At 32.7% G+C, this 26770-nt stretch overlaps 1 protein-coding gene across 1 annotated transcript in view; it reads right to left on the bottom strand.

The window, feature by feature from the left end:
* Positions 1-26313, bottom strand: part of LOC143255661 (disintegrin and metalloproteinase domain-containing protein 12-like) — a 95637-nt gene extending 69324 nt beyond the window's left edge. The window contains exon 1 of the mRNA XM_076511688.1: positions 26156-26313. Within this exon, the coding sequence (XP_076367803.1) occupies positions 26156-26273 (118 nt within the window). The 5' untranslated portion in view covers positions 26274-26313. The remainder of the gene's footprint in view (positions 1-26155) is intronic.
* Positions 26314-26770: the final 457 nt, after the last annotated feature.

Below are 26770 nucleotides of genomic sequence, written 5' to 3'. Positions count from 1 at the left end.
CATATACATTTAACTAAAGAAACGGGATATTCTCAATGCCTTAGGTTGTCTTCAAAACTTATTTAATGAAGCTATTCTACAAGTGCATAAATTCCTTTTTTTTTTTGTTCTACATAATTTGAATGCAGTTGTGACTATTTTCTTATTATATATTTTTACTAGTACTAGTTCGTGGTGCTGACATTTTGCCCACTTGCAGGTTATACCAATGTGTTTATAGTTTGATAGGATTATAGCTTCTATATACACACAGACTAACAAACAATAATTGCTTTCATTTGTTTTACAAATATTTTAATTTAGTATTACATGTTACAGCATTGGTTCTAACTGTAACAATCATATAGTAACTTTTGCCTTTGGTACCATGTATGTTCTAGTATTGCATTACTCTATTAAATTTCAATGGAAACAGTTAGTTACTGTCTTCTCTTGATATTAAAGATAGCTATTTAGATCCATTGCTGGGAGTAAAAAATTACAGACTATTCAAGACCAGGTACAGTCTGGTATTTTATCTGTTTGCAAAATTTAAAAACATCCTTAGAATATATATAGTATTTTGGGTTATTTACTGCAGATGCAAGTGGGTTGAAGCATTATATGTAGAACAAATATATACAGGCATTGACACTATTATTATTATTATGGAAAGTCTGGACACAACACTAAGTTACACACACAAGAAACACAGGATAACATTGTACAGCACCACTTAAAAAAAAAAAAAAATCTGAGTTCATGGGCATTACACAAGTCACTGTATGACAAAGCATACATGTATAGTGCTTATTTGTAGTATACTACAAACTACTAAGCTTTAAACAAAAAAAAAACACTCAGTAACTGCTGAATTGAAATTTATGCAGTTTTTCTTTCTCTCCCCCTCTTTTTGTAGGGGGAGTAAGGGTTACACCCACCATCTGTCTGCTGAATAACATTGTTACAAAAGAATCAACATCATACATGTGATTACAATGAAACTGGTGCCAATATAAACAAACAATGGCATGCAGCAAAATATTTGTTAGGTTCATCACCTCCTGGGCTATTTTTGGGTAGTAAGAAAGGTGCCAATAGATATTCTTTGTACTGAAATAATAAAACTAACTTTGAAACAAAGTGCACATAAAATTAGTATGCCATGTTTCATCCATCTAGGCATTTGCTTAAGTTTTATATAGTTATCTGACTATTAACCCATTTTAACTTAACACAACCTTACTTCCCACCTATATACACATTTATCTCTGTCTCTATTATATATATATATAGGGTGGCCCGTAAGTCCCTACCCATCCACATATCTTATTTATCTAGTGTATCCGTATCCGTGTGCTGTCCCTCATTCTCGCTGCATAATATGCGACACTACGTTCTACGGGCCCACCCAGTATTATATATATATATAATAAACAAATATATTACACACACACACACACACAAAATGCTTGTCTCTAAGCCATGTTTCAAAACAAAATGGAATCTAATTATACAAATTTAACTGACTCAAAGAATAAGGAAGTACCAACTGGAAGCAAACCAACTTTACAAAAAACTTTTATTTTGTTCACAAACACAGAGAAAATGTTATTGTAATAACTGTTTAGTCTCTCACCTGGCATACAATCATTTACAGTAGTTTTCATGTGCATGTAGCTACCAATACAAAAACTTAAGTTAATAAACCTACAATAAGCATATGCCACAATTACATAATCCATTTGTGTTTTTCAAGCTCTATATTATAATTTGCAGTAAACAATTTTTGTTTAAATTTGGAACTCTGACACATCTTTACAATTTATAATTGTCAAATTTGGCTGCAGTATAAATCATATGTACACACTTATCAAAACAAAAACCACTCAGATTTGACAATTTTTTTTGTACAAGCTTATGGAAAAAACATAAGTGAGCTATTTGTCTGACATTTTTCACTACAGCTTCACCTAAGAGTAAAAGTGGACTGAATTTAGTTTTATGTTATTGAGATTAAAGGCATTTGATGTACAGAATAGTGCTAAGTACCCCTTCCTGAGGAACACCTACCTGCCTCTAGAGTAAAGTATTCCAAGTAGGTGCCCTTAATGTTTACTTAACATTTTTGTTGTCAAGAAACTTGGATAACCAGCAAATATCTCTTGTTCATAATTCCATTTCTTTTAATTTGAAACTTAAACCACTGTACCATACAATGTCAACTGCTTTCTTGATATTGAGAAAGTAAATGACAGTGCATTTCTTATGGTTAAAGCTATCTATTACAGTTTCAGTAAGTCTAACTAAATTATCAGTTGTTTGCTGAAATTCTCTTAAACCATTTTGAACTTCAGGTAATTATGATATAATCTTTAAAATCATTTGAGATACTATTGCTAATTATTTTCTATAAAATTCTACCTAGACAACAAGTTAAATGGATCGGCCTATAATTTTTTCTGTTTATTTGTTGGTTTTCCTTCCTTCAAGAATATAAGTACATTTTATTGCTTCTTAAAAGAGGTGATGGATCCTGAATTTTGGGAAAGAATAAATAAAATTGTAAAGTGATCAAACATTCTCAGAGCATCTTTCTTAACAGTATTATTTGTATTTTATGTTTTCCTGGTGCTTTGGTGTTTTGTTTGCATTATGGATAGTAAAACCTCAGGTATTTGCAACTGTGTTTATAATTGTTTTTTTTCTGGATCATAATTATTATTTTGAATTATTGTAGTAGCCAGAAATGTTGGTATGTACAAGTCTTGATTTTTGTGCATTTACTTTATTGTAGAGATGATTATTTGTATCTGTTTATTGATGTGTTTTAAAATATTTGTTTAATTGGTCTTTAAATGTTCCTATTTTTTATTTCTGTAATCTACTTTTTATTGTAATATAATGTCAGATATTTGCAAGTCTTGACTGTTTGTGAATCTTTTACAATGTGTACAAAATTTCTTGGAGTCAGTATATTCATTTAGCTTTGAACAGCAACTATCCCAGATCCCTTGTTTTAATTGTTTAATTTTACTTATTTAATTTTTATTTCAATGGAAATTAATTTGTTTTTAATATGTAGAAATACTGTATTCACGTATTGTCTTCCGAATAGTATTCTTTCAATTATACCTATCATCTCTATATGTGGTTTCTATTTGGTTTAAAAATTGTATGATTGTTAAGGACTAAGCATGTCAACTTAAAGAAATGAAATCAAAACTGGCAGCTACGCCTATAATACTGATAAGAATTTTATGGCAATTACTCATTTATTAGTTAGCCAGGCCACATTTTTTGTTCAACTTGAACCATGATGTTGCATAAAACAAAATATACTTTCAATTCTTTTTTTGGCCAAACCTTTACTGTCTTGTTTTTGTTTTGAATTTTGCTCAAAGCTACACAAGGGCTATCTGCGCTAGCTGTCCCCAATTTAGCAGTAAAAAACTAGAGCGAAGGCAGCTATTAATCACCACCCGCCATCAACTGTTGGGCTTCTCTTTTACCAACGAAAAGTAGAATTGGTCATAACCATATAACGCCCCCATGGCTGAAAGGATAAGCATGTTTGGTGTAAGAGGGAATCGAACCAGCGACACTCAGATTGCGAGTCGAGGCCCCTAACTATCTGACCATGCCGGGCTCATTACCGTCTCGATCACTGCTGCCGTCGTATCCCAACTGGTCTGAAGAGCACTGGGATATAAAGCAAACTACGTTAGACATTGAATATAGTAGATGCATTGTAGATGACTTTGTTATATTCCCCGTTATTTTCACTACAGTTCACACAAATTTTATCTAAGGTCGTTATTTGCATATGTGACGTACAATATGTCAGTATTACGTAGCATGTTATTGCTACTTGGATAACGAATAATTAAAAACTACTCGCAGTTACATGTTTGTACTAACGTGAAAGATAAAATAATGTGACATTATGTGTGATCCATTTTCCTGATTAAAACAAATGTTAAACCTTTAGTTAATGGTTCTTTAGTTATATGCATTATTTTAAAACGTGATCTCAAAATTCCGAGACGAAAGTAATAAACTATAACAAGGGCTATCGAAAGGTTGACCTTTCTTCATCATTTTGCCATGAAATGCAATCAAATTAAATACACACTGAAGAATGAAACGTTAAATCATTATTTGGTAATACAAAATCCTTCACTGACATGTTACATCAATTTACAATTATAACTAATTTTGTACTCGTAGTTTTTGACGTTTAGAAAATTTAATACAATCCTTAAAATTTTGCTTTTTTTTACCAATTTTACTTTATCTCGTTTGACATTACTTTTACACGCGATATAAAAGTTTAACCATGTTAATAAGAAGTAGACAATACCTCCGCGAGTAAAAATGTTTCTTAGCTTTCAACTACACAAAGACAACACTGTTTTTCCCCAACTTGACGACATAACGGGAAATGTGTAACTACACTTGGTGATTGTCACGTGATCACGCTGTCATCACGATGATGAAAACCACGTGCAAGGTAAACGAAAATCCTGTAAGATACGTATTTTGTCAAGAAGCAGCTCTCTGCTGAATACGAAAAATGGTTTACGCACAAGACCATAATTTTGTACTAAAGACACGGATAATGAAACATAAGAGAATGGAAATGAACAGGAGTTTCCAATGCAATTCGAAGTAGCACTCCACTCTAACAAAAAAAACAACAACTCGTACAGTGTATTTTTTTTTCTTGCACTTACTCTATTGGTAAAGCCATATTTCCGGTCTTTTTCATGTACTGTGTGCACGTTAGCTATATTTTTACCGAAAATTTTCTTGAAAGTTTATTGTAATCTTTTATTGTACGTTCAGGATTCAACTCAGTGTCAACATATCGACAATGTAACAATACAGTAAATAACGTATTACTATTAGCAAATAAGACCAGCGCGGCTCATTAAACGCCATTAGTATTAAATAAATTATTTACAACTTATATAAAAAGAAATCTGCAGACGAAAGATTTAAGGCCTTAATCAATGTACCAAGAATAAATGTCAGTATATTGTACTACAAAGCTTCTACAATAATGATCTCTCGAGTTATGCGCAGTTGTTAAGGAGAAAAGCCGGTTACAATCAACAGTAAAAACTGTAACAAAATCAAGACTTTGGCAAGTGACATTTAAGCCTTGTGGCTCCCCATTGTTCATCATACAAAGAGGTGATACAAAGTAATTTGTAAGCAAAATATGAATATCCTGAGCGAAAGATTTTTGTTTTGTTTATTTTTTAAAGATATCTTATTAACGCTTAAATTCAGAACTCCGTGTGAAGGTTAATTAATCATTTTCTGAATATTCTCGTCCTAACCAAAGATTAAATTATGAAAGACTCACATCAATTATCATCCATGAAGTATTACTATGCCTATTATATTTCATTACTTCACGTTAGCAAACTCAAACCCAGACTTTTAATAGAAAAATGTCTGCAGAGGTCATTAAAGAAGAACCGAAACCTGAAAACAATGCCCTAGCTCTCATAGTTAAAAAGCTCCCTCAACTGTAGAAATACAAGGCACAAAACTGAGGTCTATACTATGTAAAAGCTACACTGACAAACACCACACCAACATTATTTACAAAATACAATGTGATAACTGCCACGACTTCTATATTAGAGAAACAAGTAGAAAAATGGAAACCAGATTCAAAGAACATAAAAAGTCACCTTCACACGTTTTCGAACACTGCAAGTCAAATAAATACAACATAACCATAGAAAACACTCAAATACTAAATAAAGAAACAAACATAAACAAATGCAAAATTAAAGAAGCCTTACTTATACAACAACTTAAACCCAAAATAAACCAATATAAAGGAACGCCTTTATACCTATATTAATATAATAAAATAAATAAAATTATATATTCAAACATCTAATACCGCCCTCTACATTCCGACACTCAGTTACACAATCCCTTTCAAACATGTGGTCAGTTCCGGTCAGTTACCTCTTTCTTCGTGAACCTGACGATGACCGAAGAAGGTCGAAACGTTGTTCGCTCTTCTATGTAAAATATTTTCTCAACCCAAACGAGCCGTTTTTGCATATAAATTTCTCAACAAGTGGGTTTCGCGACATCACTGTAGAAATACATTGTTTCTGTGTGCGCGCGCATGCGCATGACGGAAAGAGAACAACTTCATGTGAAATGAAAGCATCCTATCCGCTCTTTAACCATAATACAAATTAAAGATAACCATATCTATGATAAGGTTTACCTTTGACTCATGTATCATAATAAATACCTATGTGTGCTTGTTAACACAAGTCTTGTTTACTTGTTTTCCTAAGGGACTCGTACGTATAAATCCCATGTACCACACACACGCGTCTATTATGATACAATTATGTTATCGAAAACTACACATGAACACACTACTCGCTCGTCTCGATGGTATCTCAGATAACGTTTAGATAACAAAAAACAATTTCAGCTAACAATATATTAATTTTCTTTGTAAAATTTTACGCTTCGGCATAATTAATGATACAACATACTTTTAAAATACGATATTTTCACATTCGCTTTGTACGTATACTGTCATATTCAAACAAAGTTGTGTTTAAAAATATTGTATATACATACGCACACAAGTTTAGCACTGATAGCTACACCTAATCAAACTGATAACAATATTAAAAATCGCTATAGAAAATCACACGCGCACAACGTTATACAAGTTATGCATTTTTTCTTTACATATATTTGGCATGCTTGTGTTTCACCGATAACGTTTTATTGAAAATGTAAAATACACTTTATAATTTCCTTCAAGAATGAGTCACGAAAGCATTTCATAAGGTGCACCGTCTCTTACGTTACGTAACATCATCACTGTGGTGGGTTAAAAAGAAGTTTTATCATAGAAATCTTTACAATATAATCTTTTACTGTCAGTATACAAGGCTGTTTTTTTCTTTCTGTTTTAAGCATAATTTGTAAAATTGCAGAAACTTATCATTTCGTTGGAGCATTCAACTGGGTCGTTACCACCAAGTGGCGCGCTTGCTCGAATACGGAATACAATAGTGTAATAATGATAAATTTTTGCTTTAGATTAGAGCACTATATTGCTGTTGATAAGCAACCTAACGACCCGAGCATCCTGTTGTTAACTTCTTGTTTAGATTTAACAGGCAAACTGGTAACCTACAGCTGTTCTGCCTTTCCTGGCGTGAGAAATTAGAGCAGTTTTCTCTTTTACCAAAGTGTAGCACAACAAAAGTTATTATAGGCGCAAAGATATGCTTCCACGTGGGTCACCGCTCTCGTTCCTATGTCTGCGTAGCAGTCACGCTTCGGTCGTTAAAGTGTGATGAACGCGGCACCACGTGGTCCCTCCTTCAAAGTAGGGTGCTTAGTTCATGGTCAAAGGCCCTTGATACCATGAGACCAAAGGCTGTACCAATATTTGATAGTACGTTTTGGAAATCTCACGTGATGTGCAATATGTTTTCTTATATAGATGTAACCGAACCCCAAAGATTGCCCAATGTATGAAACAAATCAAAAGAGCTCTTCATTACGTAGTATTTAAATAATAGGAAAACAGATTAACATGACTTCTAAGAGTTTCATTTAGAAAAGTTCAACACACGAATTCGATTTACTTTTTCAGATAAATATTTTTAAACGCATTTTAATTTCAAATTACTAATTTTTATCTAAAAATACGAGAAAACAACGAAGAGCTAAATGTCAAATCCAAACAAAACATGCAAGAAGCTCTTATGACTAAACATATTTTCATAAATACCCTAGAAAAATTAAAAATACACAATCTCTCTCCAAGCAAAAATATTGCAATATATTAATACATGCGAATAAATACAAAATAACTAGTGAACTGAGTTAAGAAAAAAAATGAATTTCTATAAGTAGTAATAGTTATAAATAGTATAGATTAAAAAATAAACTTACCTATTTATATATTATATGTCTAGTCAAACCAACTGTGTAATATTAACTAACAAATGTCAAAGCAAGTCCAAGTTATTGTTTATGTCAGATTCATCATAACTAAAGAAAGATAAAATCTGACTAAAATGCGATTTACAAAACAAGCTATCAAAAGTACCGATAAATCATAATGATTAAACTGCTGTAAGTCATTAGTCAGACACCCTTACTCAATACTTTTGTGCATAACACCAATAACTTCTGAAGTTAGGGCCTTATGGTTAGACACGCAATCTGTAAGCAACGAGTCCGAATCCCGTCACTGAGCAAGGCTGAAATGTTTGTGGACGGGGTTCGAACCTGCGACTCTCAGATTGTAAGTCGAATACTCTAACCAGCATATCTTTTAAAATATACACACTAGCAAAAATATACGGAAGTTATGGTACCGGGACCCCTAGATGAAAGTGAACGTTCTCATTTACTAACCAAATGCCATAATTATCTCACCTGTATTGCACACAATTCAAATAAATTAGCCTTCATGTGAACTAAACTGCAAAGCTGATCAAATCTAAATAACTTCTAATCCTCACAATCTTATAACAACATTTCAGTGTAATGTTTCGAGATTAAGTTTTCAGTGTTAAGAGTTGCAACCCATTTCAATGCAATATTTTATATAGTGACTTATGACTGAAATTCGAACATGTAACCCTGAACGTCGAGCATTTAATATACGATAGCTTGATTGCTTTGAAGTAATTCTATCGCAAATGCAGTTGCTTGTTTGAATGCCACTATTTCTCAGCTTTCACACCTTCAGAAAAATTTACATTACGACAAAAGAATGGTATAATTCACAATATCAAAAAAAGCTGTTTTGAAAACATTGTACCTTTATTACTAAGTTATCAGTACAATAGCCTTAAACGAGCTTCAACTTACCACTGAGATGATCTAATTATATAACGAACATTCCCAAAATATTAATAACTATTATTTTATGTCTAATTTAAATCTAAAGAGTTTTAACTTTACATTCCAGCTACATTGAGTAGATATGAAACACTATATTTGCAAAAATATTTAGAAATATACAAAAACTAAAGTTTAAAAATTTATCGAATAATAATATATAAATTAAAAGCTCCGAGACAAAAAATATTCTCGTATTCTTAATTATTCAAATAAGTTAAATAATATTGTTACTTCTAGAAATACGTTTGGATTTTTTGAAATACAAAACGGGAGTAACTTTGGGAGCTAATAGCGTTACTTTTTCCAATTTATTCTTCAGTTGGTTAAACTAGAGGGAAAACAATGAAGACATTGTAAAAGGTTTTAATTTTTATTTAAGGATTTTGTTTTCCTGAAACTCACAGAAATTGTTACTCATTTCTAATATGAAATAACTTTTATTTCTTTCGGAGTAAATCTACACTGTATGCTATCTGTGTTATGTCTACCATGCGCAATCGAACCCCGAATTTCAGTGTTTCAAATTTGTAACCTTACCGTAAATACGTTGGGGGGTATACTGTAGAAAGGGAGAGAAAAAAGGTCTCCAAACGAAGAAACGTGGTTTACTCTAGTCACTGTATGCGAATTGTTTAATCCACTTACCCGAAAACATATTCTTACATATATAAACAAAATACATTATTAATTGTCGCGACTTTAAACAATTGCTTTTTGTGTAAAACACTGACTTATTTCAGTAGAACTTTATATACAAATCTTTATCAGCGCGCGACCGTTGAAGATGGGATTAGTTTCAGACCGCTGGTGCTATTCAACGCACTCATCTATAGACATCCGAATGATTTTACAAAATGAAAATATAATACGAGATGTTTTACTCTCGAGTACAAACGCGATTATTCTCAGCAATAAAGTTTACCATTACTTGTTATAATTTAAACAATAGTCCATCTATACGTGAGCTAACTTACAAACGGAATTCAAAAAATGATGGAAGTTGTATCAGCGCAATTTAATAGCACTATACATTTATAAGGTTATACATCTTCGTAATAGTCAAAAATCGTAATTACTTTAATATAGGTTGCACAACCCTTATTTCACGATTACGTTCAGCTGTATTTAAATATCGTGTTATTTCAAATAAACACATTTTGAATTCTATTCCGCCAAATGTTAAAATGTGCTAAAATTATGAATCTATGGAGCAGTCTTGCAAGATATAACAAAGAAATTGATTGATCACCATATAAACATCGATTAAAGCCCTTTAAGCCACAATATACAATTTTTTTTATGAATTAAGTATTAATATTTACATGATTGGTTTCATCAATTGAGTTTAATGGCGCAAGGCAAAAAGGCTATCTGTGCTAAGCAACCGTTACCAAGTCAGAAATAAATAATATACGAAAAAAGTAAAAGAAAAGTTGCTAACACCAAAACAATGCATATAACTCACGTTAAAAATGAAATACAGTTTAAAAGACCAATGAACATTATAAATCTAAAAACACGACCTGGACAGTATCACCATCGCCAATGAAACTGTCCATCGTCAGGGGTAAATCTCGAGATGAAAAATGTCTAAAATGGAGCCGCCGCTTGCAGTCTTTGTTTTGTTTGTGTTGGTATTTCACCAAAAGCTACACGAAGACTATCTGTGCCAGCCATCCCTAATTTAGCAGTGCGAAACTAGAGCGAAGGCAGCTAGTCATCAGCACTCACCCTCAACTCTTGGACTACTCTTTTACCAAAGGCTAGTGGGATTGACCATCCCATTATAACGCCCCCACGGTTGAAAGAGTGAGCATGTTTGGTGCGACAGGAATTCAAATCCACGATCCTCAGATTACTGGTCGAGCGCCTTAACTAACTGCACATGCCAAGCCGCTGCTTGCAGGGTGTGTGTGTGTTTCTTATAGCAAAGTCACATCGGGCTATCTGCTGAGTCCACAGAGGGGAATCGAACCCCTGATTTTAGTGTTGTAAATCCGTAGACTTACACTGTACCGACGGGGCACTTGCTTGTAGTCATACGACGACGTGAATGAAAGTGAAACGTAAAACGAATATCACAAACACTACAAATTGATGGATCAGTCAACCACTTACAAAAGAAACCAAGTTATTAAACTGTTGCTAATACAAGGCCTGGACAAGACAAATCCAAATCCCTCTTTTCCATGACCACGTAAAATTAAACGACTGAACAATAGAAGGACTGATCTGTAACAGTTGGTTATGTTTCTTACTCCAAACTGACAACCAACTGACATGAATCTTTCTTTTGATTACAGGTCGAAAGTCCACAAACAAGAAAGGCAAGGTTATGGCAAAGCCCAAAGTGACGGGTATGGTTGCAATGTAAGCAGACTGGTTCCCACGAATACCATTCGGGTTAGGGATCAAGAAAACTGTACAGAAATGAACGATAAAGAAAACTGAGCAAGTTGTTTCTGAATACTCAAGAGAACCAGATGACAACTTATATTAAGCGATTTCAGGAGCATTAAAGAACTAAGAGAGCCAGTAAGCTAGTACAGGTAATGTACTGCTTACTTTCAACATAATCTAAGACAAGTGAAACTGCATACAACTCGGTAATGAACAGTCTGTAGAGAGGTTCCTGCGAGTAACCACTGGTCCACAGAAAATCATAACAAAACCTACAGTTACAAATGTTCAAAACATCTATAAAAACAGAAAAAAAAGAATAGTTCTAAAGCTGTTTAGAAGTAACCACCCTCTTAAGATGATTCAAAGGCATATGACAAGTGGGAATGATAAAAAGATATGGTGGCAGGGCTTAACCATCGGAGTCAGTAACATCATTCAATAACAGACCTAATTCAGTTAATCATGCCTGGATATGAAGGCTGAACATAGAAATAGCAGTCCGTATATTCGTAAAAATGCAGAGCCTACTGACACATCGACACAACAGCAGATGGGAAGCTGTGATAAGAATTGGAGCTTCTTAACATATCGTAATGAAAGTTACAAATTTATGAGGGGAAATGGAGGTTCATAGGATTCGGTATAGAAATTCTAGACTGGAAAAGTATGGAAAGACCCCTGGTAAAGCCAAAGCTCCCGATGATAAACAGCATGCATCATCTACAACGTAGGGTTTCCACCTGAACCGGAATCGGGTTAATTGGTTGGTTTGGGAAAATTTTCAGCAAAAAGTAACTTAGCTGTCTGTGCTAAACAGTCAATATTTCATAAGTAGATAAGAAAGTTTCATGACGCAAAACAATAGGACTATATATTGCAAACATGTCTTTTTAATAAGTTCAAAGAAAGCAACATCAACACGATTTTGTGCATCATACGCCAAACATCAGTATGAGACAAACTCCACGACACCTACGTATTACGCTCATAATGGCATCAAGTTGACCCTGCAAAAAATACACCTGGGCTTCCTATCTACAGGATTTCAAAGCCAAAGATATATTGCATCAGTCAAGTACCACCATTTTCTACGGATCATCATGAACGTCCAAGCATGGATAATTAGACACCATAAACAGTATGCTGTTCATGTTCAGGAATCCACATAGAAAAGAAATGTCCATTACAGTACTAATACATTCAATATGTATACAACGTTTATTGAGATTAAATGTTTTTTTTTTTTATTGTCTTATTCAGATAGTACGCAAAATGCAAATCATCTTGTTTATGTACAAGTTTAACTGTATTTCTGTCAATCTCAAAACAGAAATTTGTTCAAATTCCACAATAATAACACGACGATTGAGAGTTCAAGAACACGTCTTTTTTTTAACTTTGCAAGCTGTGCCATAGTAAACAAAAGACTGACCAGTATTTCGGTTTAAATATCCCTATCCTCATTGCTTGGAAAGAGAGTTAAGTGAAGGTGCTCAGAAAATCTCTCTCTTTATCCGACCTCTGTGGTAATATTAAGTGGCACATTTATATAAACTTTTGCCACTGTAAATTTTAAATAAACCGTTTAACATTACTTTTTAGTGTCTTCCAAAGTTTCACCTTATGTCTTCTGTAAACACAAAAAAGCACTTCATAGAGCTATTTGGTTTGGTTTGAATTTCGCACAAAACTACACGAGGACTATCTGCGCTAGCCGTCCCTAATTTAGCAGTGTAAGACTAAAGGAAGGCAACTAGTCGTCACCACCCACCGCCAACTCTTGGGCTACTCTTCTACCAGCGAATAGTAGGATTGATCGTCACATTATAACGCTCCCACGGCTGAATGAGCAAGCATGTTTGGTGTGACGGGAATTCGAACCCGCGACACTTCATAGAGAAGTACATGAGATACGACTTTGTTACATGTAACTTATTTGCTGTGGAAGTGATGATAACCACTTGTCAATTCAATTATTTTTACATGATACTGATAAATAGATTTAAGTTGAATTAATTTAGATAAGTTGTCATTGAATAATAATTCATTTTAAAGGTAAGTTGCGCCGTAGATTCAGTACGTGAGTTTACATAGAACCCCCAATCTTTTAACCCGAAGGGGTAAATTAAAAAAAAAAGTCAGTGGAATCCATTCAACATATCAGAAAAAGCGTGTATTACATGCATTCCTGCAAACCCGTTGTTGATGCGATAATGCGAAAGTGGTGATAAGTTTTGTTTTCATTTCAAATTGTAATTGCAACAGGTTTTCTATTCTTTCTTATTCTTTTCTGATGAATTATTTACAAACTTTTATCCATTTATTTCAGAGTTATAATGTACTTGCACGTGGACGTTAATATTTTAACATGAATGACTTGCATACAGATTATAACCAAACAAATGTATTGAAACCTTAAACACATGTGAGGGAGTGGAGAAGTAATACTAAATATAGGTCATGAAAATTACATTAGTGAAACGAATTGGTGTACGCATGCATGCCTTGTATTTATGGCAAAATGACGTAAACGAGACCGAACACAGTCCAGTGAGTAGCGTACTGCACTGTGGATCCGGGGTGCTATGGTTGGCAGCCCATTACAGGAAAAATAAATAAAAATCGCGCTTATAGCTTTAGCAAGGCTATGGCTGCGTTATAGGAATAATAGCCAATTTCTATTATTCAGTCTGAGTAATGTTGATTAGCTGCCTTTCCTTTTATTACTTCAAAATTAAAGACGGAGAATTAAACAAACTGCTGTTACTTACGTTACGTAGTACGATTTAAAACAGCCAGAAATTTTAATTTAGAAGTTAATTAAATTTCGATATGTATCAAACTTGTGATATTTGATAATAAAACTGATAATTCTCTGAAGTTGAAAGTTGTTCGAATTCTCTAAACATTGCCGGTAAAACTCTGTATTTTTCTGATTAATAAGCGTTAATCACAATACTTATATTATTCTGACTGTAGCTGACAAATAACAACTGTCTCTTAACGCGTTGGCTTTATATATCAATCATGAAAAAATATCGAAAACTCAAAAATGTGTGAAAACACACTGGCGTTTTCGTAAAACAAATAATGTTGATTCTTACTCTCGAGAATCTTTTACAAATTTAGAGAATATATGGGGCTTGCGCAACACACATCCAACAATGTATGCCACGTGCATAAAAAAAAGTACGCTAATACAAATGTATGTATTAAAAGAAACGTATAACGTCCGTTATACCACTTAGTAAGGTCATCTACAAACACCCTATCACTCACGCTAAGGAAGTGAGTGACACTCTTAAAACGCATCCACAGATTAAAGATATTTTGTGATATCACAAGGATTCAAACTCGCCTTACTAGAACTATATCACATAATAGAAGCAGTTTTAAAATGGTCAAATATCCCATACTGAAACATGTTTAGAGTCTAGACAATATATTCTTGGAAGAGCAAGGTAAGCGCAGATGGTTGTACTCGTCTAGTTTAAAGCACGTACATACCTGATGGTCCTAAATATAGCCATAAATCAATAGTGCTGCACTGTGTAAAAATGCTGAATAACACTGGTTTAGAGGAATAAATTTATGCTTCTCATTAATAGTAGTAGTTGTTTAATATGACTCAAATTATCTAGCTACATTTGGATCAAAGCATGGATAATTATTGCAAATTTCGACCGGTATGTTCACGTGTTTTGAGTTACCTACGCATGTTGTAAAAAATACGCAGGTATTCCCCATTGAAAATATTGTTTCCAACAAGAATTAATATTTTTACACAGTTACACGGAAATTTACTCATCTTAAGATCACAGAATACAAACTTTTAATATTATTGTTTTTCTGTGCGTGTGTTCCCCCTCCCCATTCGCTGTTAACACGTTTCCATGTGATGATGTTTATTGTAAAATATCTAATGCAAAGAAACAAATTTAATACCTTGTACAACCATACGGATTGTTTTGTACACAACTTTTATATAGACTACATACTTATTTTGAATAAAACTTATTCCATTTGTTATTCTGTCATAAATGTCTGAGAAAATATCTCTTGGTACTTTTGCACGTAAATTTTGAAACAAATTCCCACCGTAAAAATGAATTTGAAGCCTAATCTATGATTCGACTACATGCCAGCCGTGTTATACCTATTTTCGGAGAATTCCAAACACTACAGTAGCCCTGAACAAAGTCAAATCTAAAAAATATAACTAATAAATATTATCTTTACTGTGGCGAGTAAGTGAAAAATTTTGTAGAATATGCAGCACTGATGTTACTAATGTCCTGCTCTGTAGTATTTAGCAAACTTAAGAAATAAAAAACTACAAATCCTGAGTTATAGAGATACACCCGGCGAAAAATCCTATTATATCCAAGCTTTAAAATTATATTAATCTAGACCTTGACCTGTCTAATTTCACATTTATAAAGGTCCCCATAAGGTGACCTATATTTAAGCGTTAACTTTACAATCTTCTTGCTGTTACTATTATTTTCGATCATAATGGTAAAAAAAATATCGCAAGTTACCGTCTTCTCTTTGTAACGCTCACACCAGTATATAGTTCATGCACTGCATCACACAGAATGTCACAACGGTTCGCATCCATAACTTGTGCAACTTTGTAAGAAAATTTTGAAACAATTAGTAACTATAAAAATAAATATCAAACCCATTCTACCATTTCATTCACTATATATCATTTGACTTATACCGGTTTCGTGGAATTCATCAAAAGTAGTAGTGGTTTACTGTGGCCTAAATTATCTAGCTATATTCGGGTCAAAGCACGGATAGCTATTGAAAATTTACTTCTGTTGCGTTTCGACTTAGCTAAATATGTTGCAAAAAATAACTTAGAAACATTGTTTCTGTAACAAGAATTATTGCTTTTTACACAGTTACATTGAAATTTACTAACTCTAGGATCACAGAAATACTTTTTGAGAAGTTTGTTTTGAATTTCGCGCAAACCTACACGAGGACTATCTGCACCAGCCGTCCCTATTTTAGCAATGTAAGACCAGAGGGAAGGCAGTTAGTCATCACCACCTGGCCAAGCCTGGCCATTTTGAGAAGTAAACCTTTTTGCTTTTGTTTTGTAAATAGCTAAATCGTGGACTCCCAACACAAAAAATTCAGTGTATATATATAGTTTTAAAGGTTGCTGGAGTTTCTCCACCAGCAGTTATATGGTTAAAATAGTGAGGCTTAATACAACACAATGAGATATAGAATTTTAGAAATATCAGTAAAGTCAGGTTTAGCAACATTAGATCCAACTAAACTGTAAAATAATATACAAATAACGACATTTTACTGCGTTTAACCTTTAAAGCTTCTCAGTAAAAGTCAAGTTGTTCCGTGTATGTTAACTCAGAGATAAACTATATCTGCTGCACTTCCAATTTACAATAAATTCACACCTCGGCAACTGAAGGAACTATACAGTTAATATTAATAAACCACAAAGTGTACACAATAGAAATTATTTCCCATAGAAAATATGCAAATTAGTTTCAAATGTAACAGCAACTTAGATGAGCTACCACACATACAAAAATATTCAAACACACACACACACCCAGTGATTAGCCTTAAGGGCCTTATCTATTATGAAATTGGATCACTTATCACTGTAACATAAGTACTATGAACTCGGTGGGGCCATGGCGGTTAACTTTACAAAATCTCAGATGGTGTCTTGTACGCATGTAACTTGTTCTTGGGGAAGTATATACCGTCACCAATTGGATGTATGTATACATACAATGTGTTATTGGTGTTATATCATACATTGAATTTTTTGTTTTTAATTGCTCTAATTTAACCTATTTCAGTATGTTATTTCAGCTTCGATACTAGTTTTACAATATTTAAAATACATTACTGAGGGCTTCTCTCTATTCTCTTCTTAAAAGTGACTTGCATTCTCCGCTATCAAAAGAAGGAAACAATACTACTGGTAATGTACAACACACAAACGTTCCTTTATGAGTATCTAAATAGTTTATCACAAAATTTCATTAGTCTGTCGAATACAAAATATAAGGATGCATTTATGAAAATATCCGAATTATTTTTATTACATCGGCTTCTCATTCAAGAAATCTGAATAAAAGCAACTGAGAGTTACGTAAAATGAAAGAGGGCGAGTTGTTTACAAATGGGAGTTTAAGAACCCAATGAGGGCCCATATGGATCCCATCGTTATTTCTTGGGGTGGAGAAATGTGATAGGTTCCTTCTCTTAAAAGTTATTGATAGCGTATTCATCGATCACAGATTTTTATGTGCCTGAATAGAACCTTTCTCTCCTCAAGTTTTCTTGTGTAATTTGTTTATTTTTGTTTAGATATTAATATAACAGTGAATTCATTATCCAGTTACACAGTTGAAATATTCTACTGTATTGTTATTTACGTATGTTCACAGAAACATATGTAATAGTATATAGTCGCGTTATAAAAAACTTAGAATACCAGATCACGCATATACTTAGTAGGATCACACGTACCATGTGTCCTGAGGTTGACAACAAAATGAGAAGCTTGGGTGCGGAACGCTTTGAGCAAATACACTGACCCTACATATGGATCTTGTCAAACGGCTTGTCGGGTGAAACCAACGAGTTCTTCCGTTTGATAAAAAACTGAATTCGGTACGTTACATTCACACAGTGTAGAGATTTCCTTGTAATATTCTTTGTTATAACTGGTGTTCCAATGGTATCACTGTCAAGTAGTTACACAAAAAAAATAATTAAGCTTGATTTAAAACACAAGATGAAGCTTGTTTCAAGATTCTCGTTCAAAGCTATTCACAAGAACTAACTGCTCATAGCCGCCTCCAATTTTGAATTGAAAGAATTCATATAATACAGTTGGCCAGCAGCATCCACTGCCAATCTCTGGGCGACTTTTGTAATTATTGGAGAGCAACTTTTGACCATCACTCTTACAAAATGGGTAGAAAGACTCTACGGCAACGGATCACGGACTAATATAACATCAGATTCACAATCAGAGCAGGTTATTCACCAGGATCCACGAATAAAAAGTATATCGTAACCCTACATACAAAGCCTACCAACGTACAGAGTTTTAGACGGGACTTGTTTTTTTTTTGTTATCATATATCTGTATCTGTTCGTGCTTTTGATCTACACAATACATACACATCTAAACTAACATAGTTCAATATTCATAAACGTATACACGTGTGCTTATTATATACATTTTCACATATTAAACACCATAACTAACCACTAGTGCCTCAACAACAACAGAAGACGTTTAGAGTAAACATACTAAAACTTAGTAATAATATAACACGTGTTAAATATGTTAAAATCTCTCAATATTGGAGAAGTTTCTCAATAAAGATGTATTAGAGCTGGCTTTAGTAGGTTTAAAAAGTTGTGAACGCCAAAGTTGAATTCTAAGAATGCAAGTGAAAGCAACGATTAATGTACCACAATATGTCAAAATTTAAGTCATCTTATTACAAACATTAAGTCACTCCTTCAGATATACGTTACTTCCAAAACGTCATTACTCAAGATGTGCACATAATGTACTTTAGAAAAATAAAGCCCAGAGGTCGGTTTGGTTTGTTTTAAATTTCGCACAAAACTACACGAGATCTATCTGCGGGAGCCGTCCCTAATTAAGCAATGCAAGACTAGAGGGAAACTCTCGGACTACTCGTTTACCAATAAATAGTGGAATTGACCGTCACATTATAATGCTCCCACGGATAAAAGGGTGAGCATGTTTGATACGACGAGAGTTCAAACCCGCGACTCTCGGATTACGAGTCGAATGCCTTAACCACCTGGCCATGGCAGGCCCCAGAGGTCTGTTATCTTGCAGTTTTCAAAAATAGTATTATACTTGTATACTGTTTCTTAACCATATTTATTTAAAATCAAGGTAATTTTATTCATGAAATATGTTTTACATGTGAATAAAAATATACTGCAACTAATAACATTATCTGGGAGGAATTCAAAGTGTTTCCTGAATATAATAGCTTATTATGTAAACACAAGTTTGTAGTTAAAATACTGTAAAAAATATTAAAAATACACATCCAGAAAGACAAAATTAAGTGTTCCTCAATGTTGCATCGACTGTTCTTGGTGGCGCCATTTAGACATCATATAAAGTATATAATCACTATTATTGCTTATTCGTTAATAAACAATGTGGTATTTGTATGGTTAGACGTTTAATCAGGTTTGATGCCAAGTTAACCTGGTGAAATATGCATTTGTACACAAATAATACTATGATTATCTGACAGTGAACACGTTAATCCTTTATACAGATAAAGTACTTCCTTTAACTGTTTAATAAACGGCCTAGCATGTGCAGATGGTTAAGGCACTCGACTCGTAATCTGAGGGTCGCGGGTTCGATCCCCGTAGCACCAAACATGCTCGTCCTTTTAGACATGGTAGTGTTATAATGTTACGGCCCATCCCACTATTCGTTGGTAAAAGAGTATCCCAAGAGTTGGCGGTGGGTGGTGATGACTAGCTGCCTTCCCTCTAGTCTTACACTCCTAAATTAAAAACGGCTAGCGCAGATAACCCTCGGGTAGATTTGCGCGCAATTCAAAAAACAAATAAATAAACAAACTGTTTAATCATAGATCTTCCTACATGTTACATACACGTGTGAGCATGCGCAGAAGCAAGATCATTCTAACACAAGAAAGGATAACCTGTACCTGGCAGTAAAACAACCAAGTAACTACGATATCATTGCAAGTATTGTACGTTAAATATTGGCCCTTATTCGAAATTAACCTCTAACCTAATTTACACTGGCAAAGTTTGTTAAACCTGCTTTCGTTTTCTTCATAGAGAACTAACAAAAATAGAACAATTTAATAAAACGACCTTGTCACCGTTAGCCAGAAACTAACGGGTTTAAGCTTGGAAAGAAACCTCTGCATGACGACGTGTCTTTCCAGGGAAAACGTCACTCTTAACAAGTTCAGTGTACGGTAATATAGGTTGATGCATCACTCTTTGGTAGCTCTGTTACTATAACGACTATATACACATTTTTTAAACATACATGAACTTTTCTCTCGCGAAACAACAGAAGCCCATAGGGCATTATTAACTACTTTCAAAGTTTTTTATAATATGGATTATGTATAAAAAGCAATAACTGATTTTCACTGTGTGACCTTATAAAGGTTTCCATATAGCATAATCTACTTTATAATTAATTAAAGTGCGTAATGGTCACGTGACCCATAAAACCGTAGCTCAACCGTTATTGTAGTTGTTGGGATTACACATTCGAAATTAAACTTTTTAACAATATCGTTATCTCAAATATAAAATATAGCTTTTTCTCTGGCGAAAATTACAGTCCAATTCTGATATAAATTAAGAAAAATAACCTTTATACTCCAGACAAATATAAAAAATATATTTTTAAACCAAGGTTTCACCTTTGCAGCTTCTTCAGTGTTGATACATACGAGTTATGTAACAGAATCGAAATAATAACTAATACACAACTCGTATATTATTAGACTTGAAGATGGCGCAAAGGTGAAGCGTTGGTTTAAATAAAAAAATATATCATTTCACATTTATCTGGAGTGCAAAGGTATTTTTTCTTAACTTTTATCAAAAATGTGTAAATCCCTCCAGTATGCACTACAAATTTTGAAGGACAAAGTATTTTACAGTCCAGTGTCAACGAGACACACATCTGAAACTACGACTTGTATGACTCAATGCCAAAAGTAAAACTTCCTACAATTGTTTTCGCATTTATCTTGGAAAGTTGAAGGTAAATCTCAGCTATAAATTGACAGGCATATTATTATAATTATATACACACACACACAAAAGATCAGCTGATAAGAAACAAATATTAGAGAAAATGACATATGAGAAATTGTACACATACAATGTATATACTATGCCCTAAGTTTAAAATATAACTTAGATGCTAGCTAGAAGTGCACGACGTTCAAAAAGGCATAGTATCCCTGAATATATAGAAACGTATGAATACAGATTAGTAGAGTGAAGGGTTAAAAATTGTTAAAGTGAAGTATACAGCATAAGAGTGTCGAGTAGTTGATGACTGAGTACCAGTCTTCAGTTGGTGAAGACATATTCAGTTACTTACTCTATCAATTAGCCATAAAATTAAACACGTTTCTTTGTACGTTAGTCGTAGTAACATTAGGAAATAAATCCTGTTGAAAATGAAAACGTTATTTTTGAACTAGAACTACAAATGTGCGTAAAGGACAGAGCACAAAGAACAAACTGTAAATTAAAGAAATAGCAGATCAATTTGTTACCGTAACGTGGATTTCCCGATATTTTCACAAAATAGTTTTAAAAACACCATCACAATCAATGTTATTATAAGAGAAATATAAGACAATTTCTAGAAGTTTAACTTGTGTCTACAAAAAATCATTCCAACCTACAGTTTTATTGTGATGTTACCATACTCTACTCTGAATACATTTCTCTAAGGCTTTGGTCTGTTTATCAAGAGAATGAAATAAACTTATCCTATTTGTCTCTGGGCTTTTTTGTCACAACACAAATAATGAAAGACCAGGATTTTCACCCTTACAGTTTTGTTTGACCAAGATACAGATAAACCATGGCTTTTTTTTTTTTCAAACACCATGAAAATAATTTTTCTACTTATGTTTACAAACAGTATTAAAATGTGCTTGTTTTTGACAACTGTCCACAAACTTACAGATGGATAGTAATTCTTAGAATAACATTCATGTTTTAGTATGTCATTCAATTGCAAATATATTAAATCACACTGAGGTCCATATTATAATAAAAATATGTGCAACTATACAGCACATGTATAGCATTTGTTTGTGAAATCTACAAGTTTATGAGCACAAAAAAAAACATACATCAAACTCAGGTGAAAGGAAAATACAACATCCTTAAAAATTTTGCATACCATATAGATATATCCATCATTTATCTACTGCAGTGGTTCCCAACCAGGAGGTGCGAGATAACATTTGTTTTGGCCACCTTCACCTTTATTCTTAAATAAATAATTACTGTGAGGGGTGAGAGAACATTAAAATTTTTTAGGGGTGTGGGGCATAAAAAGGTTGGGAACCACTGAGTAAGTATCTCAATCTTGGAATTTATAGTGTTTGTCATAACTATACAGACAGGAAATTTTTAACAGAACACAAATAAATATGCCTTTAATTTTACAAATGTTTGTTTGTTTAAAGCATAAAATTGCATAGTGAGCTATCTGCATTGTGCACATCATAGGTTAAAACCTAATGTTTAACATTACAAGCCTTCAAGTTAAAAACACCAGAATTTCTTTGAGAAATTAACTTGTGAACAACTTTAAAACAACTAATTTTTTGTTATTTATAATTGCTGGAAGTTCTAAAGAATTACTGTATATTTTTTGAAGAGCACATATGTTTTGATTGCATGTACACCAATTCTAATAATCCTATGTTGTGTTAGGTTCTTTCCTAGATTAGATAATGGCATTTCTGTAAGCAAACATAAGTAGTAGTTATTCATAACACTATATATCAGGTTATTGCAAAATTACTCGAGATATCTCAGCATTTTGTTTTGTCACCAGCTTTATTGGTTTTCCTTATAAGTAAAAATAAAGACAAACCTTAAACTAAAAATCTTAACAATAAATGCCTTAAACTTGATAATAATTACAATATAATTCATATAATTGTATGAATATAATTACAACTACTACTGTAACTGTCATTTCCATTCAGCGTGATCAGCCTTAATAATGGGCAAAAGGCTCTGTTGACACTGGATATGGAAAATGTAGCATGTTTAACATATAATATTTTGCTTTTCTATCACTCCTAAATTTTTAAAATAAGTAAAGAAATATTCAATAATTAATAGGTTTTACTTGTGTATAAAAAATTTCATAGTTTGTTTTATATTTATTAGACGTAGAATTTAGTGGCAAGCGATAAATTAATCAGTTACCACGGAAATAACCGATAAGGAAAGTAATAAAAATATTTCACTACTGTTGTGCATCACTTGGAAAGGTGAGCACTTAAAAATCTTGCCACACATAAGGAAGTAAGAGTATCGATTTTAATTATTATACATATGCTCTTACACACCCTCTTATACAATTAATGTTCATAGAATTAACTTTACTCTCAATTATGTACTTCCAAGTAAAATTAAAAGTACCACAACACTGATACAATAATGAGATGTCTGAATGAACTGCAGACCTGGTGTAACTTACAAAAAAAGTTTATAGAAAATGCTGTTTATCCCATTCTGACATTTAATAAAGAAATCATCAACTCCCCCTGCCTCCAAAATTACCAACATAGGTGAAATGTTAAAAAAATTCACAGAAGGTTCTCAAAATCTGTCAACCAAATTAATATATTACAGTTTTCAAATTTAAAAAAAACAACACATTAAGCAATTTTATTTTACAGTTACTACCCAAGTTCATGAATGAACAATAAAAACTACAAACAAAATAATTACAGTGTACATAAAAATACACACATAGATGTTTCAGTTTCAATTATATGTAATTTTTTACTCTAACAAATCAATTGCTTTACTTTTTCTAGATTCACAAATAAACAGGTAAAAAACAAAAAACCCTTGAGTTCACATATGATAAACTTAAGTTTATTTTTATTTGCCTTGAAACTTTTTTCTTTACAAGTGGTGGTAATACATAAATTCTTTTTGGAAAGCATGACTCTCAAAATCCTGGGGTCTGGAAGTAACATCATATCTTACGATATTAATTTTAGATGTATGTACAAAAAATTTCAAAAGTAAAATGGTAATACACATAATATAAGAAGATAGTATATGAAATAAATAAACAACTTTGTAACATGATTGTATGAAATCAATGTTAAATTAGACAAAAAGAAATTATTTATAATTTTTTTTTGTTTTGTAAGATTTGTAATATGATTAAAATGCTAATAAATAAAAAACATACCAAAAAAAATATTTAATCAAGAGTGATACATTCAAAAAGCAATGAGGAGAGTTGATATATCCAATCAAAACACCAATGCAGTTAGGAGTTGCCCAGTAAAAAAAAGTCAAATAAATGACACACAACCCAATCACAGGTTAACCCAAATAATTTTGAATACTAATAGCAGAGAAATAATACATTCTTACAAAATAACTCATATTTAGTGGTTATGGCATTTCCAATATTTTGAAAATTTAGATTACTTTAAAGTAAATATAATATTACACTAAATCAGCATGGATCCAACTCCATTCTAAAGAATGTAACATTCACCTATAAAAATATTGTTGTTTCTGAGCTTGACTTACATTAACTGGCACTGGCCACATTCAAGGATGATTTTGACATGTTACTGCATGACTAACTCTAGGATCCATTATTCAGTTGTATGGCCTTATTCTATGTTTTTCTTTACTTTTTAATACAAGAAAAATATGACAGAAAAGACCACCTTCTAGTTGACTGATGGTTACTTCAGCCTGCCCATACTTACTAAACATTAAGTTTATACTGCTTTACTAAATTTTCTTTCCATAAGTTACATGGTGCCTTTATTTTGATTTCAAATTCAAGGGAGTAGGATAGAATGCTTTTCATTATGTATAGTTGGGAAATTACTCAAGTTAACCTATGGTTGGGTAATGTTTGTTATTTTTTTCTAACCTTATTTTATTACTAAGTAACAACTTTTCCACAGCTGACTGCACACAATGAACGTGTAGTTAGGTTCAAGTACCTGAACCAGGCCTTTTAAAAATTCCAAATGTGTTAACCTATTGTTGAATTGCAGATTCTTATCCATGTTGGTGAATAATTAAAGAGAGACTATTTTCAATGCCAGTATACAATTACTTACAACTTTAGGTTAAATTTTAAGATAATTTTACTTCACTGCTACATGGTTAATGTCAGCTCTCACCCACTTGCACATTACAATGCTGACTTCTCATTCTGTACTTACCATTTTATTATTATTGTTACTACTATATAGACATATTGACATATGATAAATTAGGTTGCATTTCAGAATTATGGCTGAAGCAGTTTCCAACTTCCATTGTATTATTTAGAAATGTGTGAAAATCATGAACTTTGGTTAGGCAAATGTGAAAGACAAAATAACATAACTTGTTTGAAATTTTGTTTTTTTTAACTAATCCCAAAACAAATATTCACAGAAAGATTTAGATATTAGTTAATTGCCTTCAAAAAATGGTTTTAATGAGGTGCACTTACAAATAGTAATTAATAATATATTAATTCATTAGCAACTTATCTGTAATTATAACAATGTGTGTGTACATGTGCTGTATTGATGTTTTGGATTATGTAATATGTCCTGAATGATTATTCACAATTATGGTAAGCTAATAGCCATTTCTCGTTTGTTACATTTTAAGTTTAGTTAATAAAATAACTACAACTTACACAACTCCTGGAAATAACTGTTATATACAACGAATTAATTGAGAAAGGTTTCTTTTTAATTAAATATAATACTATTAAACACTAGTTATCCACTTAAGTCACAACTTATAGCGTAACATTATTGTATTGTACAACATAACATGAAGTTTCGACAAAGTAAATTTAGTATAATTCGGTCTACCACTAAAACAGTAACACTACCATTAGTACCAGCCGAATATATAAACAGGTCATTCTCGTACTGAGTTATATAGTAAACGTTTAAAAACTAAAGTAATAACTCCAAATGTTTCTAGTAATATTCAAACAAAAAGACAATGAAACAATATAACTCACCATTCAGTAATATTGCGCAATTCTTTATCACAAACATACATAAAAACACGAAAACAAGTCTACATAGTAAAACAAAATAATTTCTATCACCTATCAACCCCTTATACAACGTTGCCATTTTACTGACACCCCACCGTTGTTGCTCTCCAATTTGTACCATGTGTGGCGCTCATAGCTTTAAGCGTCATATCCGGTTTGCAAAAGAAATCGGGTTACAATGCTGGCTTCGCAGTCTAGTGTGAGATCGTTTATTCTAAGGCGTTAAGCTGTTAAAGCAACAATACTATCTGCGCATCCTAATGTGTCAAAGTGTATTTCGATAAAAATTATCCGAAAGATTATTTTAAATATTTAATGTTAAGGGTGTTCGGGATTACTTTTGGCTAAAAGCATTTTCTCATGATATTCTTCTACGAAATATATAATTTTTCTTTAAAAAGTTGTTAGATAGTTTGTTAGTAATACTATTATCAGTTTAACTGATTCCATGATTTATCTACCAGGTGTAAAGGTATATAATACGCTTTGGACCTCGTCTTTGTAATCATGCATATGAACTCAAAAATAATATAGTTCAATAACACTTTGTGGCGTAACAATCCAAAATTAATTAAG

Source organism: Tachypleus tridentatus, chromosome 7 (assembly GCF_004210375.1).
Source record: "Tachypleus tridentatus isolate NWPU-2018 chromosome 7, ASM421037v1, whole genome shotgun sequence".
Taxonomy (NCBI): domain Eukaryota; kingdom Metazoa; phylum Arthropoda; class Merostomata; order Xiphosura; family Limulidae; genus Tachypleus; species Tachypleus tridentatus.
This window is presented reverse-complemented; position numbering and strand designations above follow the sequence as displayed.